At 39.1% G+C, this 20,116-nt stretch overlaps 10 protein-coding genes across 10 annotated transcripts; 5 read left to right on the top strand and 5 right to left on the bottom strand.

Annotated features, from left to right (window-relative positions):
* Positions 1-182: 182 nt before the first annotated feature.
* Positions 183-908, top strand: BATDEDRAFT_36838 (uncharacterized protein). Its single transcript, XM_006678004.1, has one exon. The coding sequence runs from the start codon at positions 503-505 to the stop codon at positions 884-886; it is 384 nt and encodes a 127-aa protein (XP_006678067.1). The 5' UTR covers positions 183-502; the 3' UTR covers positions 887-908.
* A 256-nt stretch (positions 909-1,164) lies between these two features.
* On the top strand, positions 1,165-1,971 carry BATDEDRAFT_3926 (uncharacterized protein; the record flags this gene model as incomplete). The annotated part of the gene is made up of 1 exon (XM_006677638.1): positions 1,165-1,971. A coding segment is annotated over one exon (807 nt), but the record flags the coding sequence as incomplete, so codon positions are not given.
* A 5,003-nt stretch (positions 1,972-6,974) lies between these two features.
* BATDEDRAFT_10490 (uncharacterized protein) lies at positions 6,975-7,175 on the bottom strand (the record flags this gene model as incomplete). The annotated part of the gene is made up of 1 exon (XM_006677666.1): positions 6,975-7,175. A coding segment is annotated over one exon (201 nt), but the record flags the coding sequence as incomplete, so codon positions are not given.
* Positions 7,176-9,375: 2,200 nt separating this feature from the next.
* Positions 9,376-9,555, bottom strand: BATDEDRAFT_87869 (uncharacterized protein; the record flags this gene model as incomplete). Its single annotated transcript, XM_006678075.1, has 1 exon — positions 9,376-9,555. One exon carries the CDS (start codon positions 9,553-9,555, stop codon positions 9,376-9,378), a length of 180 nt encoding a protein of 59 aa, XP_006678138.1.
* A 595-nt stretch (positions 9,556-10,150) lies between these two features.
* BATDEDRAFT_87690 (uncharacterized protein) lies at positions 10,151-10,372 on the top strand (the record flags this gene model as incomplete). Its single annotated transcript, XM_006678179.1, has 1 exon — positions 10,151-10,372. The coding sequence occupies one exon, from the start codon at positions 10,151-10,153 to the stop codon at positions 10,370-10,372; it is 222 nt and encodes a 73-aa protein (XP_006678242.1).
* A 3-nt stretch (positions 10,373-10,375) lies between these two features.
* On the top strand, positions 10,376-11,848 carry BATDEDRAFT_87691 (uncharacterized protein; the record flags this gene model as incomplete). Its single annotated transcript, XM_006678178.1, has 6 exons — positions 10,376-10,522; positions 10,612-10,680; positions 10,746-11,007; positions 11,084-11,196; positions 11,282-11,699; positions 11,766-11,848. 6 exons carry the CDS (start codon positions 10,376-10,378, stop codon positions 11,846-11,848), a joined length of 1,092 nt encoding a protein of 363 aa, XP_006678241.1.
* A 249-nt stretch (positions 11,849-12,097) lies between these two features.
* On the bottom strand, positions 12,098-14,063 carry BATDEDRAFT_87505 (uncharacterized protein; the record flags this gene model as incomplete). The annotated part of the gene is made up of 5 exons (XM_006678074.1): positions 12,098-13,109; positions 13,187-13,236; positions 13,312-13,448; positions 13,610-13,641; positions 13,830-14,063. 5 exons carry the CDS (start codon positions 14,061-14,063, stop codon positions 12,159-12,161), a joined length of 1,404 nt encoding a protein of 467 aa, XP_006678137.1. The 3' UTR covers positions 12,098-12,158.
* Positions 14,064-14,186: 123 nt separating this feature from the next.
* Positions 14,187-15,464, top strand: BATDEDRAFT_16329 (uracil-DNA glycosylase). The gene is made up of 3 exons (XM_006677723.1): positions 14,187-14,522; positions 14,645-14,765; positions 14,878-15,464. Exons 1-3 carry the CDS (start codon positions 14,283-14,285, stop codon positions 15,375-15,377), a joined length of 861 nt encoding a protein of 286 aa, XP_006677786.1. The 5' UTR covers positions 14,187-14,282; the 3' UTR covers positions 15,378-15,464.
* Positions 15,465-15,499: 35 nt separating this feature from the next.
* BATDEDRAFT_24075 (uncharacterized protein) lies at positions 15,500-16,438 on the bottom strand (the record flags this gene model as incomplete). The annotated part of the gene is made up of 1 exon (XM_006677843.1): positions 15,500-16,438. One exon carries the CDS (start codon positions 16,436-16,438, stop codon positions 15,500-15,502), a length of 939 nt encoding a protein of 312 aa, XP_006677906.1.
* A 475-nt stretch (positions 16,439-16,913) lies between these two features.
* Positions 16,914-19,445, bottom strand: BATDEDRAFT_10767 (uncharacterized protein; the record flags this gene model as incomplete). Its single annotated transcript, XM_006677698.1, has 9 exons — positions 16,914-17,287; positions 17,387-17,468; positions 17,544-17,621; positions 17,709-17,761; positions 17,832-17,931; positions 18,017-18,167; positions 18,760-19,031; positions 19,144-19,263; positions 19,353-19,445. The coding sequence occupies 9 exons, from the start codon at positions 19,443-19,445 to the stop codon at positions 16,914-16,916; spliced, it is 1,323 nt and encodes a 440-aa protein (XP_006677761.1).
* Positions 19,446-20,116: the final 671 nt, after the last annotated feature.

The following is a 20,116-nucleotide window of genomic DNA, read 5'->3' as shown; positions in this document are numbered from 1 at the left end:
TGAATAAAACAGTCTGCTTCCCTTGCTGATGTTGAAACCGTATTTTTCGTGTCGATCTAGTGGGCATATAGGTTTAATCGAATACTCAATGCTCTTGTAAGTAATAAGCATCTAATATGAGTCTCGCACAAAACTATTCCTCACAAATATTTGCCCATATACTTGCTGCCATAATTTTATCTGAAGTGAAGGCCACAGGCAATTTTTCATTTGAGCAACATTGTACAGAATTTACTAAGTGTCTGCTAAAAAAACTGGTATCATTCGGTGCCCAATCTATACTACTAAGGTGTTTCAAGAATATGAAATTGTGCAGCAACTCAACACTGTTCTTTCACGTAGAGATATACGTTTGTGTGACTATGATGGTATTGTAAAACTACTCAAAATATTTGTTGATTTTGCCGACAATCATCCCGACAATTCAATACGTACCGAGTTGGATCAAGGCGGGATACTTGAAAATCTAACGGCTATTGTAAAATCGGACACTGCTGAATACATGAACAAGAGGGTTGCTGGCCAGATCATTGAAACGTGTTTCCAGCATCGGGTTCACGTTGCTAGTCCGGACATTCAGCCATACAACGACAATGCCAAAATTGATATGAGTTCTGGAATGGCCGGATATGTACATGGAGAGGTACGCACACTTGTCGAAATGCAATATATCCAATATCTGCAATCTATACTTTGCAAACCCATGTGGTGGATCGATATCACAAACCAGCATATTGTGGAGCAATGGAGGGCTGACTCACTCGATCAGAATATATTGCCATCAACATTTAATCTTGCATTGGAACAACTCGGGGTTTTGTCAAACAGCTTGTTTGTAGTGGCAGTGATGGATTTGGTACAATTGTCCCAGGACCTGTTGAACTGACGTATATACTGGACAATGGCATACCTGACAATGTATACACGCGATTGATGACAAATGTATCGGATATTGAACATGGATCAAATCACAACACTGGTCAAATGGTGCACAATCTGATTGATGCATCAATGTACAGTGTTGTATATGGACAAACGATAATTGCACCACTGGATATACGACTCAAATACACCACAATGGTACCATGCGATATATTGTTATCGACTCGACTTGTTTCAAATGTGCCCATCATTGACAGCAGTCCCGAGTTTATATCACGCAAGTTCCAATGGCTTCCGAGTGAATTCCGTGTCGAACAGGATGGCAGTGTGACCATCAACTCATACATCAACAATCTGAATCCGATATGGCATCGAGACATGTACAAATGCATTGCCAAAATATTCAAATGTTTTGTCCCAATGTTTGAAAGTCTGTTCAGAACGATACATCCAATGTTCAAGTATATTGATATTCGCAATGGCACAAAGGGATATGAGCCACCAAACCGATCAGATCGTGGTGGTATGGAACCGGACACTCGAGTCATTCGTCCCGTGTATGTACCAACACTTCCGGAACATTTTGAATCCAAATATGAATCAGCAAAGCCAGTGTCACTGCGTGGTCGTAATCTACAAGTCATTGTCAAACTCACCAACATTCAACTGACACCATCCAAATCTAAATACGACGAGGGAAACTGGCACAATGAATGTCCAATTAACGAATCGATTGTTGCAACTGGACTGTATTACTACGACGTGGAAAATATCACCACACCCAAACTCGATTACCGCGAGGCTGTCGATCGGTTTGATGAAATGGCATCTGATATGTATTGGAAAGATGTGTACGACATTGATCTAGAATCACCACGCAATCAGTATATAGGATCGCTTGAATTACCAAATGGTCGATGTGTAGTTTATCCCAATCGATACCAACACAAAGAACAATCATTTGAACTTGCAGATCCAACTCAACCAGGACACTGCAAGATTCTGACATTTTTTGTAGTGAATCCATCTCGTCGGATTGTTTCGACTGCGCATGTGGCTCCACAACAACCACAATGGTACAACTCGAGTTTTGACAAGACACACATACCGCCTGAACTGTGGAATGATGCCACGCAGTATATTCAAGGTGTTCAATCACCAGCTGAAGCCAAACACTATCGAGATGAATTGACAAGTGACCGAACTCGAATCACAGCAGCATACAACAAATACAGATATGAGTGGGTGTATAATCTTGATCGTTGATGATGGATTATGAGGTTGTGATTTATACAATAATGAGTTGCAATGTCAGTCAGATCTATGCAATTGAATGAATTGAATCAATCATGTCAATCATGACAGTGATTGTTGATTATATTGACTGATTGTGTACAATTGATTGATACAAGTGATATGGATACGTTATTTGGTGTTGTTGAATCAGATCATTGCTTGATTCTGTCAATGTGATCAAATGGATTACTACAAAACTGTACATGCTCAAGTTGAATCAAGTATTGAATCGAGTATTGGATTGATATTTACACACAACCACAATTACAACCACAATTGCAATCAGCACAGTCTGAATATTAGACATTTGAACATCACGTATCGAGTTGTGGATAAATGCGAGTTGGCATATTGGACTGTTTTTGTAGTTTATTAATGATTTGATTCACGACTGTTTGAATTCAAGGCTCAATATGGATTACAACTGGATTGTCGTTGTTTCCATTTGGAATGACAAATCTGTCAATGTGTTGATTGGTTGCTAGTCCATTGATCAATCCATTGATCAGTAATTGTCCAAATAAGCTGTATCCGAGTCGAGTTGTCAATCAGGATATCGTAACCTGACATCCAAACGATTATTTAAATGACTGTTGAAACCATCAATGATTGCCAGAATAAGCTTTACGACTCGACTGCAATAACCACCACAATCATGGTCAGGTTAGTATGTTGATCCGTTTACAAAGTTCCAATACTGCAACAGATTCAACATACTCTTGAAAGTGCTGCACACCACATGAATCCAGCAAACCCACTGATGAATTGAACCAATCAATTGACCAATGACATGACTCGATATTGGACATCGAGTTGCACACAGTTGGTAAAAAGTCACCGACATGTTCAGATAGTCAAACCTTGACTACAGGTTGATATCATCACCCAACACACCAAATACAACACACAATCTAGACGACTACTGGATCATATTGTGGATATCAATTGACGGAGTTACTGGTTTCAAACAATCATGTACAATCATGTACAGTCATTACAGGACAATATGATACATTTATGAATAGCATGTTGGAATCAACACGAGTGGAGTTGTGTAATAGACTTGTCATGGTTTACAATGGCTTGATATGAACATGATGACTCGGACTCTATTCAGTCGGATTAACTCGACTACAATTGGTCGTGTATATTATGATTGACACGAACAATTGTAGTCGAACTCGAATACAGATTGACTGTTGAATCACAATGCGTGGTATCAGCAACATGATGTGATATATAGTGGAATGTATACGCTAACCTGACATGTGTCATGTAGTGTGTATTCGATCAATATGGGTATTAGCAATCAACAAGTCATACGATGTTTGTCTTCGAGTGATGGAATGGAATGGAGTGGAATGAGTGCATCAATCCAGAATACGAGTCAACCATGACATATGATCATAATGTGTGGTTGATACAACTATATAGTGACAATCAATGTTGATATAGCATCACACAACATGAAATGCCAACACAACGGTTGCAAGTCATTGATCATCAATGTGATGCTGTGATTGCAACATGAACTGGATTGTATTGATTCAGTTGATTGATTGAATTACTGAGTAATATGCAGTGATGATTGATCGTGTCGAGTTGAATGCAGAGCATCACCAAACCACGACATGTTTGAATCATGTCAACCACAACACATATTGATGACCATCCAACAACCGAATATCAGCTCAGTTGCATATACACTGCAATTGGATTCAGTCGCTCAGCACCACAGTAGTCCGAGTATTAATCAACAACTGCAATCAATACCATATAGCTACAGTGCACAATCCACGCCAGTTATAGTTGATCACAAACGACATGATACATGTTGATAATGTTGTATTTGAATACATGTCATGATGATCAATGTCAACCACACACAACTGGTGCATGATGGCCCAGTTATACATACATACCATTGTCATGCAAAAACATTTGTCACCAATACAATAGTATGTGACATGATCATATTGCACCAATCAACCAGTATACGATCACTGAATACATCACACACATCAAACCGACCCAGTGGTATGCGAGTGTTGCAGTTTGACCAAATCACAATCATCACATATTATCGACTGTCTAACTCGTTGATATTCAAACCGTGCCATCACTAGTCACAATATAATGGTTGACTGATTCGTTTGATTGACCTGACATTGACACTTTGCAAACCTCGACTTGATTCATCAATTTGGATATTCATATAATATTGGGTTTGTATCATCACGTTGGACTCGTTATCAAACACCTTGATGTGTCCATGCAACACAAACTCGATATACACACATTAGTTATTGTTTGACATGATTGGGTTGATCATAAATACCAGACAATACAACTGCATTAGTTGCATGATATAATCAATCATGGTTGGTTCATCACCATCAAATATCAAATGTTGATCACGTATACATTGATTTGTAATTGCATGGTCTGTTGGTAATACACACTATGATATGATTGACAAGTTGTTGATTTGCAGTAATCAGATGTGCATCACCTGTAACATTGGATGCAATTGACGAGTTGTAACCACAAGTCAACAATCATCGATATGTTGGTGATTGTATTGACTACATGATTGGTATTGATTAGCTGTCATGATCGATTGGTGGACAATATAATCCACATTATGACGTGTTGCAACTAGTTGATATATGCAGACTCGACTGATGATCGAGTATATGTTGATGAGTAACTCTGTCATTGTTGGTTTGGATCGATCATTGCTACTGCTTGTATATGCAGTGTATTCATGTGTGATGTATTGGATATCGGTGTTGTGTATGTTGAACCTGTTGGACAATATATTGTCATGACGCATCAAATCGTACCACATTTAGACTGCAATCATTGATTCGTTGATTCAATGATCGACTCGACTCACATTCGACTGTAATGGCCACAAATATGCATTGTTGATTGACACGCATATATCGACATGTATCAGACTCGGACATGGTGTATATCAATTGCATATACCAACCACTGATGCAATTGATGATGATCGATTAGTCAATCAATTGGATATCAACACCAATTTCAGTCTATTACCACATGAATACTTGCAGTTGTGACTTGTGTTCAGTCAATAATGTTGTTGTATGTCGTGACTTGATGAGCATGATATATTAATCAACTGTATTGCAATACGGTTAATGACATGCTGGTGATTTGTTGTGCTGCCTGACTGTATTTATGGTGTCAATCAGTGTCAGCAGTAATGCATTTGCATGCTGAATCTGACAAGTGGATGGTGATTGTTCCAGTCAACACATTGATTCGAGTATCGACATTCATGTGCGTTAACACATGGATTGAATTGACTGCAACATTGTCATTGATCGCAGTCACTGTTGACCAATACATTGTAATACATTGATAGTCTCGACATCAACATTGCCATTCATGTCAAGTTGTGCGTAATGTGAGTTTCAGCAACCTGGAAAGTGTGACAGCACTTACCGAGATTTGATGTATTTCTTGGTTTATCGCATCATCAACTTGGACAGACACGGTTTTGATCCAAACAACCAGTTGGTCAGACACTAGACATGATTTTGGTTTACGCATTGTAACAAATGGCTTACAGTGTAAATGCTAAAACATGACGGTTGTTTTTTAGGTTGTCACATTGATGGTTGTTTATCTACTCGAATTAAAGCATAGTAGTTGTGCAACTTGGGTTTTAGATTTCTTGTGATTAGTATCTATGATGGCATTTTTCAGTTCTTGTTATGTGTGAGAATATGGACTCTAGTTTTGAATACATTTACAGCAGTATTCAGTAAAATGGAACACATTTATCTTGGTGATTGTCACTATTTTATTTTGGGATAAACAATGATTAAATATTCACATTTATATTAGGAATTGATTGTTCAATAAACACAACCATCATCATATGACACAATCAGAATATAGTGTTGAATCTACACTTTGTGCACTCTTAGTAATCATGCATTGTACGATCACCAAGTTTGAACTCACATTCATGTATTGTGTTTGACTGTCGATATTGTCAATACAACTCTGTACATTTGTTGTATTCTGAATCACGGATACAATCGCAATCTAGTTCAACAACAATGATGACACATGTCAGTAATGCAACTGTTTATCAGACACCAACACTGTTATTTAGTGGTTCATTTGCATCGATATGGCTGCAAGTTGTTGTTACATCACATATTTTGGACATGGTTTTAATATTGCACATCCAGTTACATCACATTGTTGCTGACACATCATTGTAACACTGCATGTATCAAACACCGACATGTCACCATAACCATGAACATGCAGTTTCACGTATAGTATTAAAACCACGCATGTCGTTGGTTGAATCATCACTACTAGTGTACAATACACTACAGTACATGTATGTTGACATGTGTTGTACCAAGAGTTCCACATTTGCGCTATCTGTCCCTGTCAATATCTTTTGCAATGCGAAATGGACCTCTGGATTTATTTCGCACATTTCGCTGCAAATTTGTGAAATTCACATAAAATTTTGCTTAATAATATGATAAACAATACATGTATCATACTATATTTCGACAGTCCGAGGTAAAAACAATATCAACAACGACCACATCTATGGGATGCGTGCAAAAACTACGCACGTATATCGTTGCTTTAAAAACGAGACAAGTATCCTATTCCAGATCTCCATCCTTTGGAAACCGTCTCCTGCAATTATAATAAATTCATATGTAACCCAGCATTTCTCCTTTCAATCCATCTGCATATGTAAGTTTTCTACCATTGAATAACTCAAATCACCAAATTCCACCTCGCTGCCAATTTCCCAAGCAGATACTAGCTCTGATTGTCTGATCGCTCAGTCTGGTCCGCGAATCAGTAATTAAATGCCTTGCCTTTGAAAAGGCGTGCTCCGAGGACGCAGATGTGGCTGGAATTGCTAGATAATCCCTTGCCATTTTTGCAAGCAAGGGGAAATCCAATCCATGATGTTTCCACCACTCCAATGGGTCTTGCCTAGGATCCACCACTTGAGTATTCAAATATTCTTCGAGTTGCAAAGTAGAAGCCAACTTTTTCTTTTAAAAAACCCTACTTGCTGGAGTAGGTGCATTCGAATTCTAATGAAATGAGCGTAACAAAGTTTAAATACAAGTAATTACGCATGTGATTATCTGACAAGTCCAATGCCGTTTTGAATACCTCTAATTGCATCAAGCCACTTTGATTGTGGTACTCGGCATAGACGCTTTGGATTTGCCTTTTTGATTTTTTCTTTCTGAAAAGCATTTTCTTGGACATTCTGATTTTCGTCGTCGTAAAACTCAAGTTTGTGTTGAGGATCAAGTACCACAGCGATCACACAATGGTTATTGGAAACATTAAAATACTTGTCAAGCCTCGTTTGAGATGCATTTGGGATGCATTTGCTGCGCCTTTCAAATTTCCAATGTATCAATTGCAAGCGATCCATTGGCAATTATCCGACAACTTGCTGGAGTTCCAGAAATCGAAGCGTCTAATCATTGTCCATAATCATTGACGGCATTTTCACAATGGTCCAATAACACGTTGTACCATGGTATAACGTATGACAACGTTTGATACTTGTTGCTGCTGCATTCCATTGTGGCTTGTTTAAATGGTTGAAAAAAATGCACTAATTCAGTCAAGTCGTCCCAATCTCTCGCTGACGGCACGTCAGGGATCTTCTTTTCCATGTACAATTGATCCAAGATTTGAATGAGTGGTCCTAATTAACAAATTTAAAGACAACATGTTATTGCAAATTTAACTGCAGGTTGGCATACATAAAGTGCTCTTGAAGTTCAGCTCTAGATCCTTGACATACCTCGCATTTTCAAAGATGTGACCAGCATATCGAATGTAGAGTTCCATCTCGTGGAAACATCAAGGATTGGCTTTAAGATTCTCCCACTATCATTTTCAGTTGTTCCATCGATGCGGGGCAACATTGTAGCAATTTAATCCCTTCCCTCAGTGTCTCGATTGATGTCTTGATCTCTTGATGTGCATCTTGGGCGGCAAGATCAAGGACATGTGCAAAGCAACGATGATGACATTCGGGAGATTCCAAATAACCAGAATTGATGAGCTCTTGAATGAAAACCTCATTGTTGGACGCATTGTCAGTGCAGATTCCTAAAATGAGCGATTTTCTATCACCGCATATGGGTTCCACAATCTGCTTGAATAATGCCGCAATGTTCTGGCCGCTGTGGCTGTCATTAAATACAAGAAAGTCGACAAGAATGCATTTCAGTTTCCAATTTTTGTCAATAAAATGGGCAGTGACGGCCGTGTAAGCAACATTGTCTGGCGATGTCCATATGTCGGTCGTAAACGAGATCTTGGATGTGTTTTCTTTGATAAGAGCATAAACGTCAGCTTTTGCAATTTCGAAATCACGATTCACAGTTCGTGATACAGTATCGGCGGACTTGAAAATGATATGCTTGTTGATGTACAACATCATTTGTTGAAAATAGGGATTCTCAACAACCAAAAGCGATTGCTGGTCACCAACGATCCACCGCTGTAGCTTGTTTTGAAATTCTGTTTGGGTAAACCCTGTCAGTACAAGAAAATAGATTACATCAAAAAATACAATATTAATATTCCAGACAGCAGAAATAATGACGCATCATACGAGTATGTAATGATTACCTTTTTCAAAGCAGTCTCGAGTCTTACTTTGTAGTTTTGTACCCTTCAAACTTATACTTGTGGAGTCTTTGGAATACCGATCCATTGCATCTGATAGAGCGTCGCGGTGTTTGGTCACCAAATGGGCAACAAGATTGAAGTTGGTTCTTGAATTTGTCTTGACGAGCTGCTGACAAACTTTACAGGGAATTCTCGCCTTGTCAAGGTCTTTTATATCATCAAGCTTGTCAAAAAACTGCCACACCAAACTGGCCTTTGAGACTTTAGACAAACGTGTGGTTGTTAAAGGAATAGAGCATGTGATTGAGGGTAAGGAGGACGATGCATGGTCATGACTGTCATTGAGTCTCCTTTTTCCTTTGCTTGCATTCTTGTGTCCATCGATGGACATTGACGACAGTTCATACACACCCATAGAGGAAGTTACATTATGTTATAGCGTGGTAGTTTAAGGTGATCTCAGGAATAGGAATACGAAATAATGATTATTTCGCAATCCAAAAATCCATTTCATTTCGCAAGCGCATTTCGCATTTGCGAATTTTTGCGGAACCCTAATTGCTGGCGAGCCTGATCAATCAGTTCAGCATATCGCTCAAAATTAAGCTCTGATTCGTCATGTTCGGCATTGACTTTCTTTTGTTCCAAATCAGCCGTTGGTTGCTGTGATGGTATTACATCCAATAGCATTCGACCGTCAAACCGATCGACCAGTAAATCGCAGGTTCCTGGTAATTGCACGCTTTCAATGGTAGATTAAATGTCAGGTTGTCATTTTCAAAAAATGGGTTCGACCACAAATCGATTATCCAACAAGAAAGCCTATCAATGACGGCTTACAGACTGTTTTCACTCTCAATATATTGGTGCATGCTGTTATCAGCAATCAAGGGATCTGCAAGGTGATACAGTATCAATACAGTTAGCGACTCCAATCAAAAGCCAGTACGATTCTAAGCCATAGAATGCACTCGTTAGAACGGACAGCCTTTCACCAACACACATTTGGTTCCACCTATTCTCAAAAGAGAGTGTTGGTCTGCTGTCTGTGAAGCCATGAATGCATGTCTGCGCTCGGCTCTTTTACGGCCATCTGCACCCTACAAAGTAGTTACGAATGCATGGTTTAGATTCACAACCCAACGTATCGGTTGAACTGGAAGCTACAAATCCAACACATGCCTTCATTCGACCCTCACCACGGATGGTTGACTGCAGAGTAAGATTTTGTTGTCAAGTTTTCGTCCATTCAGCACACTTGTCACCGAATTGGTAGACCTTCAATATGAAATCTGCAAGACCGATTTCTACAACAGCGTCAAAGAGACTGTCCACTTCGCTGGGAAACTCATACAAGGCATTTCCAGGCTCGGCTTCGTCTTTTGGTTCTCCCAGAAGTCAATCTGGCAGCCATTCTGATGTCTTCAAGGTGAATGGAAACCAGATTGCAGTCGACCATTTATTCTCTATTGCCTACTTGCAGTTGATATCGATTAAAAAGAACTGACACATGTCTGGGTATAAACAGAAACCACCAACTCCAAATCGTACTCCTAAACGACTTGAATCAACGGCAAAGCCTCAAGCTAACAATTTTGGTACCGAGCAATATTCGCCACCATCGAAACTGGATAGCAATGTCAAGGAAATGGAATTGGTAAAGCAATGAGCTAGGCTAAAAGTGTCAATCTTGAACATCTTTAACTCTGACTGTTTTATAATGCATTGGTCGATGCTTGAATTCAGACATCTAAATATGCAATGCTGGAAGAGCAGAATCTCCAAATAATCGATGCTTATGCTAGACTTCAAAAGGTCAGTATAAATCAGATATTGAAGCCATTGACCTGATTTACTAAAAATTTATCTCTAAACTATAGTTGTCGAATGATAAAGATGTCGAAATTGAACGACTCAAACTGCAAGCAGATGCTGCCGAACTCCACAAGTTTGAGCTGCAAGATCAATTGTCGGATCTGGAAATCCAGTTATTGCATTACCAAAGAACTGTATCTAATTTGACAACCGACTTGGATAACAGTAATATGATGCTGATGTCTGAACAGGCTTCTGCGGCAGCAGCAAAACAGGACCTGGAAGCTAAAGTTATCGATCTGGCTTTGTTACTTGCTGAAAACAAAGGTAATTTGTATTTTTAAAACTGATCTGTTTCAAAGTCTCATACTGTGCTTGCTGCTATGTTTGATACTTTTTATAGACTCTATGAATAACACCAACGGGTTTCTGCACGAGTCCGCGGAAGATTTCCAAGTCGAACATTCGCACCAGTCAGATGAAATGATAGAAGAGTTGCGGAAACATTTGAACGAGGTATAGTTGCTCAAGTGTATTTCCATTGATATCATTTGACCAACTATTAACCCAATGATCTATTTTGGGTGGGTGTTCGCTGCAGGCAATAAATGCTACGCACGAGGCAATTATTCAAGTAGAGGACAGAGATGAGAAAATCGATGAGCTTACTGAGCAACTTACATTGAAGGAGCAAGCCAACCATCAACTGCGAGAGCACTTGGATATCATGACACGTCAAGTGAGTGCACTTCAAGAACAGCACGAGACTTTAGCAGCTACTATTGAATCGCATGATATGGATGCTGAACTTTCTGATTTTAAACTCACCTCTGGATCAATTGAATCGAAAACTCCTTTGAGTATTTTTAACACGTCCAATGTCCATTATAATGAAACTTTGAAACCAACCAAGCTCAATCAGCTGAAATCACCATCTTCATCTGTGCATACTACCACTTTACTTGCCAATGAACTGACCGAACTAGATATGGACACAAAACTGGCAGTAGAACTTGATAGTATGTCATGTTTTGTTATAAACTACATTTGTGATATCCTGCTAAATCTTTATTTCAATTTTATAGAACTATACACTCATAATCTAAAACTAGTGCGTCTATTTGTCACAGCATTAGACCCAATCTCATCCTGTAGTATATCTAAATGATGAAACATGTATCTAGTAATGATAAAATCAATGTATAAGACTGTTTGATACAAAAAACGGTTACGACATTAATGCGATCATGTTTGTGGAATGGCTGAAATAAAGAATTTTTAAAAAGTGGCAGTGCTTAAAACCATTGGTTTGAATAAGCTTTATCACTAGGATATGTTGATAACGTAACCGGTCATCAGGCTCTTTTCGAGTATTGTACATTCAAAGTACAAAATCAGGTGGGTTTAATGATTTATTCATTTAAAAGCGGATAGGAAGTAGGATTTTTGAAGTGAATGGCTTATAGATTGGCGGCAAATCAAGAAGCATCTACTTTGGAATACTTTGAAGTTGTAAAAAAATATTTAAAAATGTACACTTTTTGAACTTCAGCCATCCAAGTAAATAATCCAACAGCCCACATAATCACAGTATACCATTCTTTCAAAACAAACTGTACATAGCCCAGCAGAGATCTGGGCAGTTGCTTCCACCACGTTAATATACCAGCAACAGTCCATTCCTCGGTTAAAGCCCGCTCAACCCATTTTCCAGCCCATATACTAGGTGTATCAATGATTGGTATAAGCAAGTAGGAAACCAAAGTCAACAAGCAAGTCGATGTTACAAAAGACACACAGACTCCCAGCTCGGGACAGTCAACAAAAACCACTTTGATGTAGTTGTTAAACTTGAGTGCAAAAACATTCAACCAGTACACGTGCAGCAGATACAATGTGAAAGAAATGCGTCCGAGAAAGACGAATATGCGATGAGAGAAGAATCGCTGAAGCCATGTAGAGGTTTCAATGCAGAACATGACTGTAAAGCAGAATACGAATACCACAAAACTCTCTTTCCATCCACTATTAGTAACGCCTTGCTTTCCATTTTGATAGAGATTGGCGCAAACAAACTTATCAATAAGTACCGAGTATGGAAGAAATGAGTAGTCAAAGGCAATCACTACACTAAGCAGAAACGCTCCAATCTGAACCAGTGTAGAAAATTTCCACTGACGAAATCGATTCAAATATCCATGAAGTGATAAATCTGCCAGAAATAATCCAGCTACAAAATGTGACATCCAGTTGTGTGTGATCTGAAACCACAAATAAGCCAATCCGAGAATAACATATCTAGTCGAGTCAGCTTGAGGAAATTGCATAATCACAAGTGTGAGTGCGTAAAGCATGTTGGAATATTGATATTCGTAAGAAATTGTCCAGACAGAGTATGTGATGTTGCTTGGACGCATAGAATTATCAAACTAGATTAAAAGTGTTTAGGTTTAAAGCAGATTAGTTTTGAATATCTGCAACTACACAACACGTTTGAAAAACATACCAGAAACCAAATAGGAGTCAGTATCGTCTCGCTAAAAGAACTGATTTTATCTAAATGCATTGAATATTCAAAATAATATAGGATTAGCTACTACACTCATAGAATGAGATATTGGTAAAACTTACAATTTTTAAAAACAAAGTAATCCATCATCATTATGCTAATGACTGGAAGTCCAAGTCGAAACGGGCGACGGATCACGCAGGATACCAGCTGTCGAACGTTGCCTGATTTTAGTACTGAAAGACTGATGACTCGCCCACTAAGGATAAAAAAAATGGAAACACTAAATGTAATATTGATGTGTAAAAATACTAAAAATCAGTGATATCGATTCCAAATGGTGTAAATACTGTTTTTAGGGTGCAATGCAATATATGACATGAATAGTAAATTTCAACACAGGTCATTAAAGCCAATTACCTGGCATTCCACTTTTGATAGCCTAATAGAAACTATACCAATAAAAAATAACGGTTTAGTCAACCTTGCCAACACTCGACTACAATCAGTCGGAACCACAATCAAATTTAGCCACAAAATATTGGATTTAACCATGCTTTAAAGCGCAAAAATATAAAGCATACAAACAGGATTGAAACCACAAGAGTGTCAACGATCGATAGCAGAAATGTAGACTTACTGGAAGCAATGATTTGGAGATGTAGGGAACAAAATGGATGAACCAAACCCAGAGAGCAGCAATACCTCGTAAGCCATCCAAGTGAGCCAATTTTTCAGCGGGTTTAGTAAAAAAGCTCGGTTTAGAGCTGTCTTGAACTTCAACAGTAGTAAGCAGAGTCTCTGGAGAAATGCTCAGTCTAGTATCTAATTTACAGAGTGTATTGTCACCATCATGATTCTGAGCAAGACTCATCTAATGTATTGTAACAAAGTGTAAAATTTCAGTGCACGTTTCAACCGCCACAATCACCAAAACTGATTCGGTTTGTAACCACAAATCTGCTGTTACAAACTCTTCTGACCAAACATGTACATCACAGACTACTTCAAGAAAGATCCTGCAAAGCCCTTGAACACAGAAACAAAGTTGGATGCTGGAGTTGACTCTGTCGACACTAAACCAAATACTAGCATGACGATCACCAAAAAACGCACAGACCCTCCCAGGCTTGAGTCGGATGCGAAAATCCGACGACTGACCGACTCGGAAAACATCAATCCGTCCGATACTGAAAAAGTGACTGCTGATGATACAGTCCTGGCAAACAAGTTGTCTGAAACTCAACCATTGTTACAATTGGAAATAACTACTATGCCAGACGACTGGTTCAATGCCTTTCGCTCTGAAATGGAGTCTGCCTATTTCTTGAATGTAAGATCACAAACTTTCATCTCAATCCTTTATTGGACAAGCATCTCAGGTGCCAAACTTATAGATTCAGACACTAATGGTTGAAATATGACTTTGCATTCCATAACTGCTCTTTTAATTAGATAAAAAGGTTTTTACAAGCTGAAAGAGATGCCAAAAAGGTAATATTTCCTCTACTTGAGAATATTTACAGCTTCACTCAGTGTCCACTCAAAAAGATTAAAGTTGTGATTATCGGACAAGGCAAGTCAATTGATTTACTCGTTACAATATTTTAAACCAGCCTTGTGAATTGACCATGGCTGATTGTGGGTTTCAAACCATGCTCCAATTTTTTCAAAACTAAATCATTTAGATCCGTACCATGGTCTCCATCAAGCTCATGGACAGTGCTTTTCTGTTCAAAAAGGTGTTTCAATCCCCCCATCACTCATAAATATTTACAAAGAGCTTGAATCTGATCTTGGTCTCGATGTATTCAAACGTCCATCTCATGGCTACCTCAATTCGTGGTGTCAGCAAGGCGTTCTTCTTCTTAATGCCTCGCTAACCGTTCGTCAATCTGAACCAAACTCGCATGCAAAATGCGGCTGGTTAAAATTTACCGATGCCATTATTGCCTACATCAACAAGAACAATCAGGGAGTGGTGTTTATGCTATGGGGAGGATTCGCTCAAAAAAAGGGAACTGTTGTTGATAAGAAGAAACACTTGGTATTAAAGGCTACTCATCCATCACCGCTGGGTGCAAACAAAGGCGGATGGTTTGGATGCAAACATTTCTCAAAGGCAAATGAGTATTTAAAATCCAAAGGGCGTGGAGTGGTGGATTGGGCAAGTATTACTAGAGATTGATTAATTTATGACTCTGATGTATTGTGTAGACCAGCTCTTTACATCTAGCAAATTAGCCATCTAAAACGAATGAAACATCACATTTTCAAAATAAACGTATTTAAGCTTGACTGCCTTGATTTTTATTTTATACACTGTTCAAGCTGGACTTTGGACAAAGACCCCATTATTCCTCTGGCTGTACTGTTTAAATATATGTATCTTTGACGTGCGGCCTCGACTTCCCAACCCGTCGCGTAGATTAAATTATGGACAGTTGTGCTCATGAATGCATCGCGGTCTTGTAATAAACCTACATGTTGCTCCAGTGTTTTTTTCTCGTTATTAGATTCAATTGGCAGTAAGTATGAAGGATTGGCTGGAAAGGCAGGCTGTGTAATAGGCACTATAGATAATGTACGTGACGGATTAGATTCCATCCGAGAAAGCATCTTGAATCGTTTCCAGGCGTCTGGATCAAACAAAGTCTGTGCACTTTGTATATTTTCTTGAGCCAATGATTGCACATTTCTACAGGGTGGCTTGTCAAGCAAATTAGGGCCATGAGATTGCTTTAGTCGGTAAGCTTCTCGTGGGGATCGATGTCTGATGAGCTGATTTGATTTAGTATGAGTGTTGGTATCGATCTGAACAAGAGGTGGACTGGTATCTAATGTGTATGTATTCTGACTCTTGTCTCTAGGCTTGTAAACAAACTTGTCAGAGCGCGATAGCTGTAGTAGACCACACTTTTGATATGGTTTGCTAGTACCATTTCTATCCTCGCCTATATTCTCTAATCTTTGGTGCGTGTTATTTAAAGGTAAAGCAAGTATACCTCTACAGTTCTGGGCCTTTGAGATATGCAGTTGATGTTTTGGTATTTGCAACAGTCGTGCTTCGTTCATATGTTGCTCTTGTGTCGATTTACAATGGCATTGGTGATGTGATGTTGGCTTGGACACAGTTTGGCATGTACCTCTCACTACCTCAACCCTCTTTTGTTTGTCACTTACTAGAAGCTTTTGAGATTTGGGTTGATGAGACCTGTTTACGGGCTGATACGATGAATAGGTTGGCATGTTTTTACAGTAATCAAATTTAAATCCATATTCACGTAAAATAAAGCACGTATTTATCTTGAATCGACCATTTTGCTCTGGAATAAACAATAGTTGAATGTGTGTTGCTTTTCCAATACAAATGGATGGCCTTTTCAATCGACATCTCAATCCCTCAGTGTCTGAAATTGCTCGAGAAACGAACCCATTCTTTATTCTATCCAAACCATTTTATGCAGGGTTCAAGAATGGACAATGTGGAGTAGTTTAGTCTCGTTCCAATCTGCGCGACATGTGTTGAAAGATTGGTAAGCCATGTTTAATCAGACTGCTACTCTGAGCAAGAGTGCTGTCTGGAATAAGATGCGTGTTTGGAAAGTCCTGAAATGTTACAGTACTCACAGTTCTCTTGATCAGTTTCTAAAAGCATGATACACATTGATGATTGACAATTTTTCATTTTATCTTTCCATCTTCATGCCCTTTTGTTGCTAGTTTAAACAGGTCCACTGGTGCCGTAAGAGGTAGGAAGAAGAACGCCAGCAGTCTGACCGAATCCAAGACGAACAGGCTTGCCGTCAACAGTACCAGCATGAGCAGATCCACGGATAATGACTTCATCGCCGTCCTCTAGGAAGGAACGGACAACACCATTCTTGAGTGTCATTGGTTTTGTACCATTATAGGTGAGTTCGAGCAGACTTCCATAGCTGTCAGTGGTCTGTCCACTAATGGTACCACTACCGCAAAGATCGCCAGACCTCATATTGCAACCATTGACAGTGTGATGAGCAAGCTGTTGCTTGAATGTCCAGTACATGTACTTGAGGTTGGATTTGCAGATAACAGTCGACTCTTTTTCACCCTTGGCTATGGTGATCAAAAAAAGTTGTTTTCATATGGAATGGGTCAACTGGGCAAAGATCGAGTATAACAAGCATCAAATAGTCACCAACCCATACAACTCACGCTTAAGTTCAACTTCCAAGGCAATATCAAAAGCGTTCTTGCTTTTTGGATTGTCCAAAAGGTATTGAGATGGGACAGGTTCCTACATGATTAAATACAAATGGTCAAAATGCATATTTATATTGCAAGAGTCTAATATTTAAAAAGCAAATTGTACCTGAAGAGGTTGCTCAACACGAGCTTCTTCAAGAGCATCAAGAGTCACGATCCATGGAGAAATGGTGGTGCCAAAGTTCTATATTTACAAGCACATTCAAAACAATGCATATTAAAATACAAGACGGACAAATTTAGAGTCTAGCAAGTCATCTGAGCAAGCTACCTTTCCAAGGAAAGGACCCAGTGGAACATATTCAAACACTTGAATATCACGAGCTGCAAAGTCGACGATACTGGTTAGAAATGGCAAGAAACAAATCAGAAATTGAATAAAATCAGGACTTACCACTCCAGTCGTTCATAAGAACCATGCCGAAAATATGCTCATCGGCTTGTGCAATCTCAACTCGATCGCCAAGAGTGTTTCCAACACCAACAAAAAAGGCCTTTTGATAGAAAGATATACACTATGTTGGTACAAAACAACCAAAATAATTGACAGTGTTCAATGTTCAAGATTAAATCACTTACAACTTCAAGTTCAATATCCATCTTCTTGGAAGGAGTAAACTCGGGAACTTTGGTCGCCTGGTTGAGAACAAGACCACATGGACGACGAAGAGGAGTGCCGCTGATAACAACGGATGAAGCACGGCCATGATAGCCAACGGGAAGATGCAGCCTGAATAGAAACAACAGTCAGCGACGGAAAAATGTAAAATTATTAGTGGAAATTAAAATGGTAAATAGCATGGCAAATCATCAGTTGAAAGATCTCATTTACAGCCATATTCATGTAAAATGAAGCACTGATAGGGATACCAAATATACTAGATATTGTGTTCTCAGACTGAGTATTACGAGTAAGCATTGGGTGACTGGCACGCAAACAACAGTTGCGTTCAAGACTGCAATGATTGTTCACTAGAACGCGAATGCATGAGATTTTAGGATACAAAGAAAAGTTTATAGTTTGACAACAGTAACCAATATCTGGATTGCAATACATAAATACGGTTTCAAACTTGGCAATTGTACAACGTATCGCTATACCACAGGGGAAGGAACAGGTTCAAAACTATAGTGCGTGCATCATATGATGGACGTTGTGTTTGAAAAAAGGATTGAGGATGCATTAAAGAAGCAGTTCAATCAATTTGTAATAGAAAAGTGCAACGACTATCTTGCCATTGGCTATTCAAAGCAAAATAGGGGAATGACTGCAAGATAGGACAGGAATTCCATTCTATATGATCTCGTTTAAATAGAATTACCAGTTGGGCATAAGAGCATTTTCCTTGCCACGGAACATGACGCCAACGTTTGTAGCATGTTCCTTGGATGCATAAAAGTCAGTGTAGTCGCCAATAGTAGCAGGCATGTGTGACTGAACAGATGAAAGAGGAATAAGCGCTTGATCGCAGAGAGCCTTGTTATCTCTCAGAGCAGCACCAGCTTCGCCAGTAGCAGCTAAAAGAGTCTGCAAGGTTTGACGGGCCTCACGCCAGACTGGACGTCCCATTCCCATAAAAGCATTAAGGCTGGTCTGTTGATAATTGAAAATGGATGGTTATGAATCGAGTCGATACAATTTAGACATTGATTGCCAAAGGCGAATAGCAACGAGCTACAGCTGTAAAATCATAATAATGCTTTACCTGGGAAAAAACAGATTTGGCATGATGAGCCAGCAAAGGACCAGTGAACAGACCAGCATTGGCAAGGACACTCAGATCAACGGCATAGTCACCAATGGCAGTGGCAGGACGAGGAGTAGGCTTCAGTAGATAAACATATTATAGATCAGCATGATGATTGAATACCAATGATGACAGATCAACTGCAGCAATCAGGATTAATAACATACATTAGCAGCAGTAGTGATGATACCAAATGGAATGTTTTGAATAGGAAAGTCAGAAGTAGGACTGACGGGTACAAAGGAAGTAGTGACTGGCATAATGGTAGCTATTGATGATGAATGATGGATTGAATAAAATCTATTCGGATTTATATTTATACAAATCGACCGCAATAACGATCCCTTGTTTCCTGGTGCAGCAATACAAAAGCTATTTTGCGGATCATCTGCTATGAAGTTTAGTGACTGATAATGGCAGTTGAAACTGGTGGTCCATTGACTTGATCCATGTCTGCTTCTCCACTCTTTCGCATTCTGTACATATGTCCGTCGTTGGTTCCACACCAGCTTAATACTCGGGCAGACTGTTAGTGCACTGTTTCTAATGCTTTGTATCTGCAAGATACAGATGTGTATGTATACATAAAGTATTAGTTTGGTAGTCCCAAAGCCTGCTAGCGACCAGATTGAAAATACAGGCAATGCATATGCAGCAAGCTTTCTTATGGGTTAAAGGACTAGTTTGCATTCATACTCATGTCTTGCTGGAATGTGTCAAATCTGCACAGAATAGGATCATCTGCAAATCAACTCACCATCAACAGCTTACTCCTATTGCCAATGAAAAACTGACAAAAAAATATGTGCTTTCATTGATGAAATAGAGTAATGAATGGAGAGATTGGGCCAACAAAAACTAGTAGGATCAGCCATGGTTTATGTACATTGACAGTGAGAAAGGCGCAGTCCTTTCTGTCAATGCACTAATT

Source organism: Batrachochytrium dendrobatidis (assembly GCF_000203795.2).
Source record: "Batrachochytrium dendrobatidis JAM81 unplaced genomic scaffold BATDEscaffold_4, whole genome shotgun sequence".
In the NCBI taxonomy this organism is placed as follows: Eukaryota; Fungi; Chytridiomycota; class Chytridiomycetes; order Rhizophydiales; genus Batrachochytrium; species Batrachochytrium dendrobatidis.
Note: the sequence above shows the minus strand (reverse complement) of the source record. Positions and strands in the feature narration are given on the sequence as shown.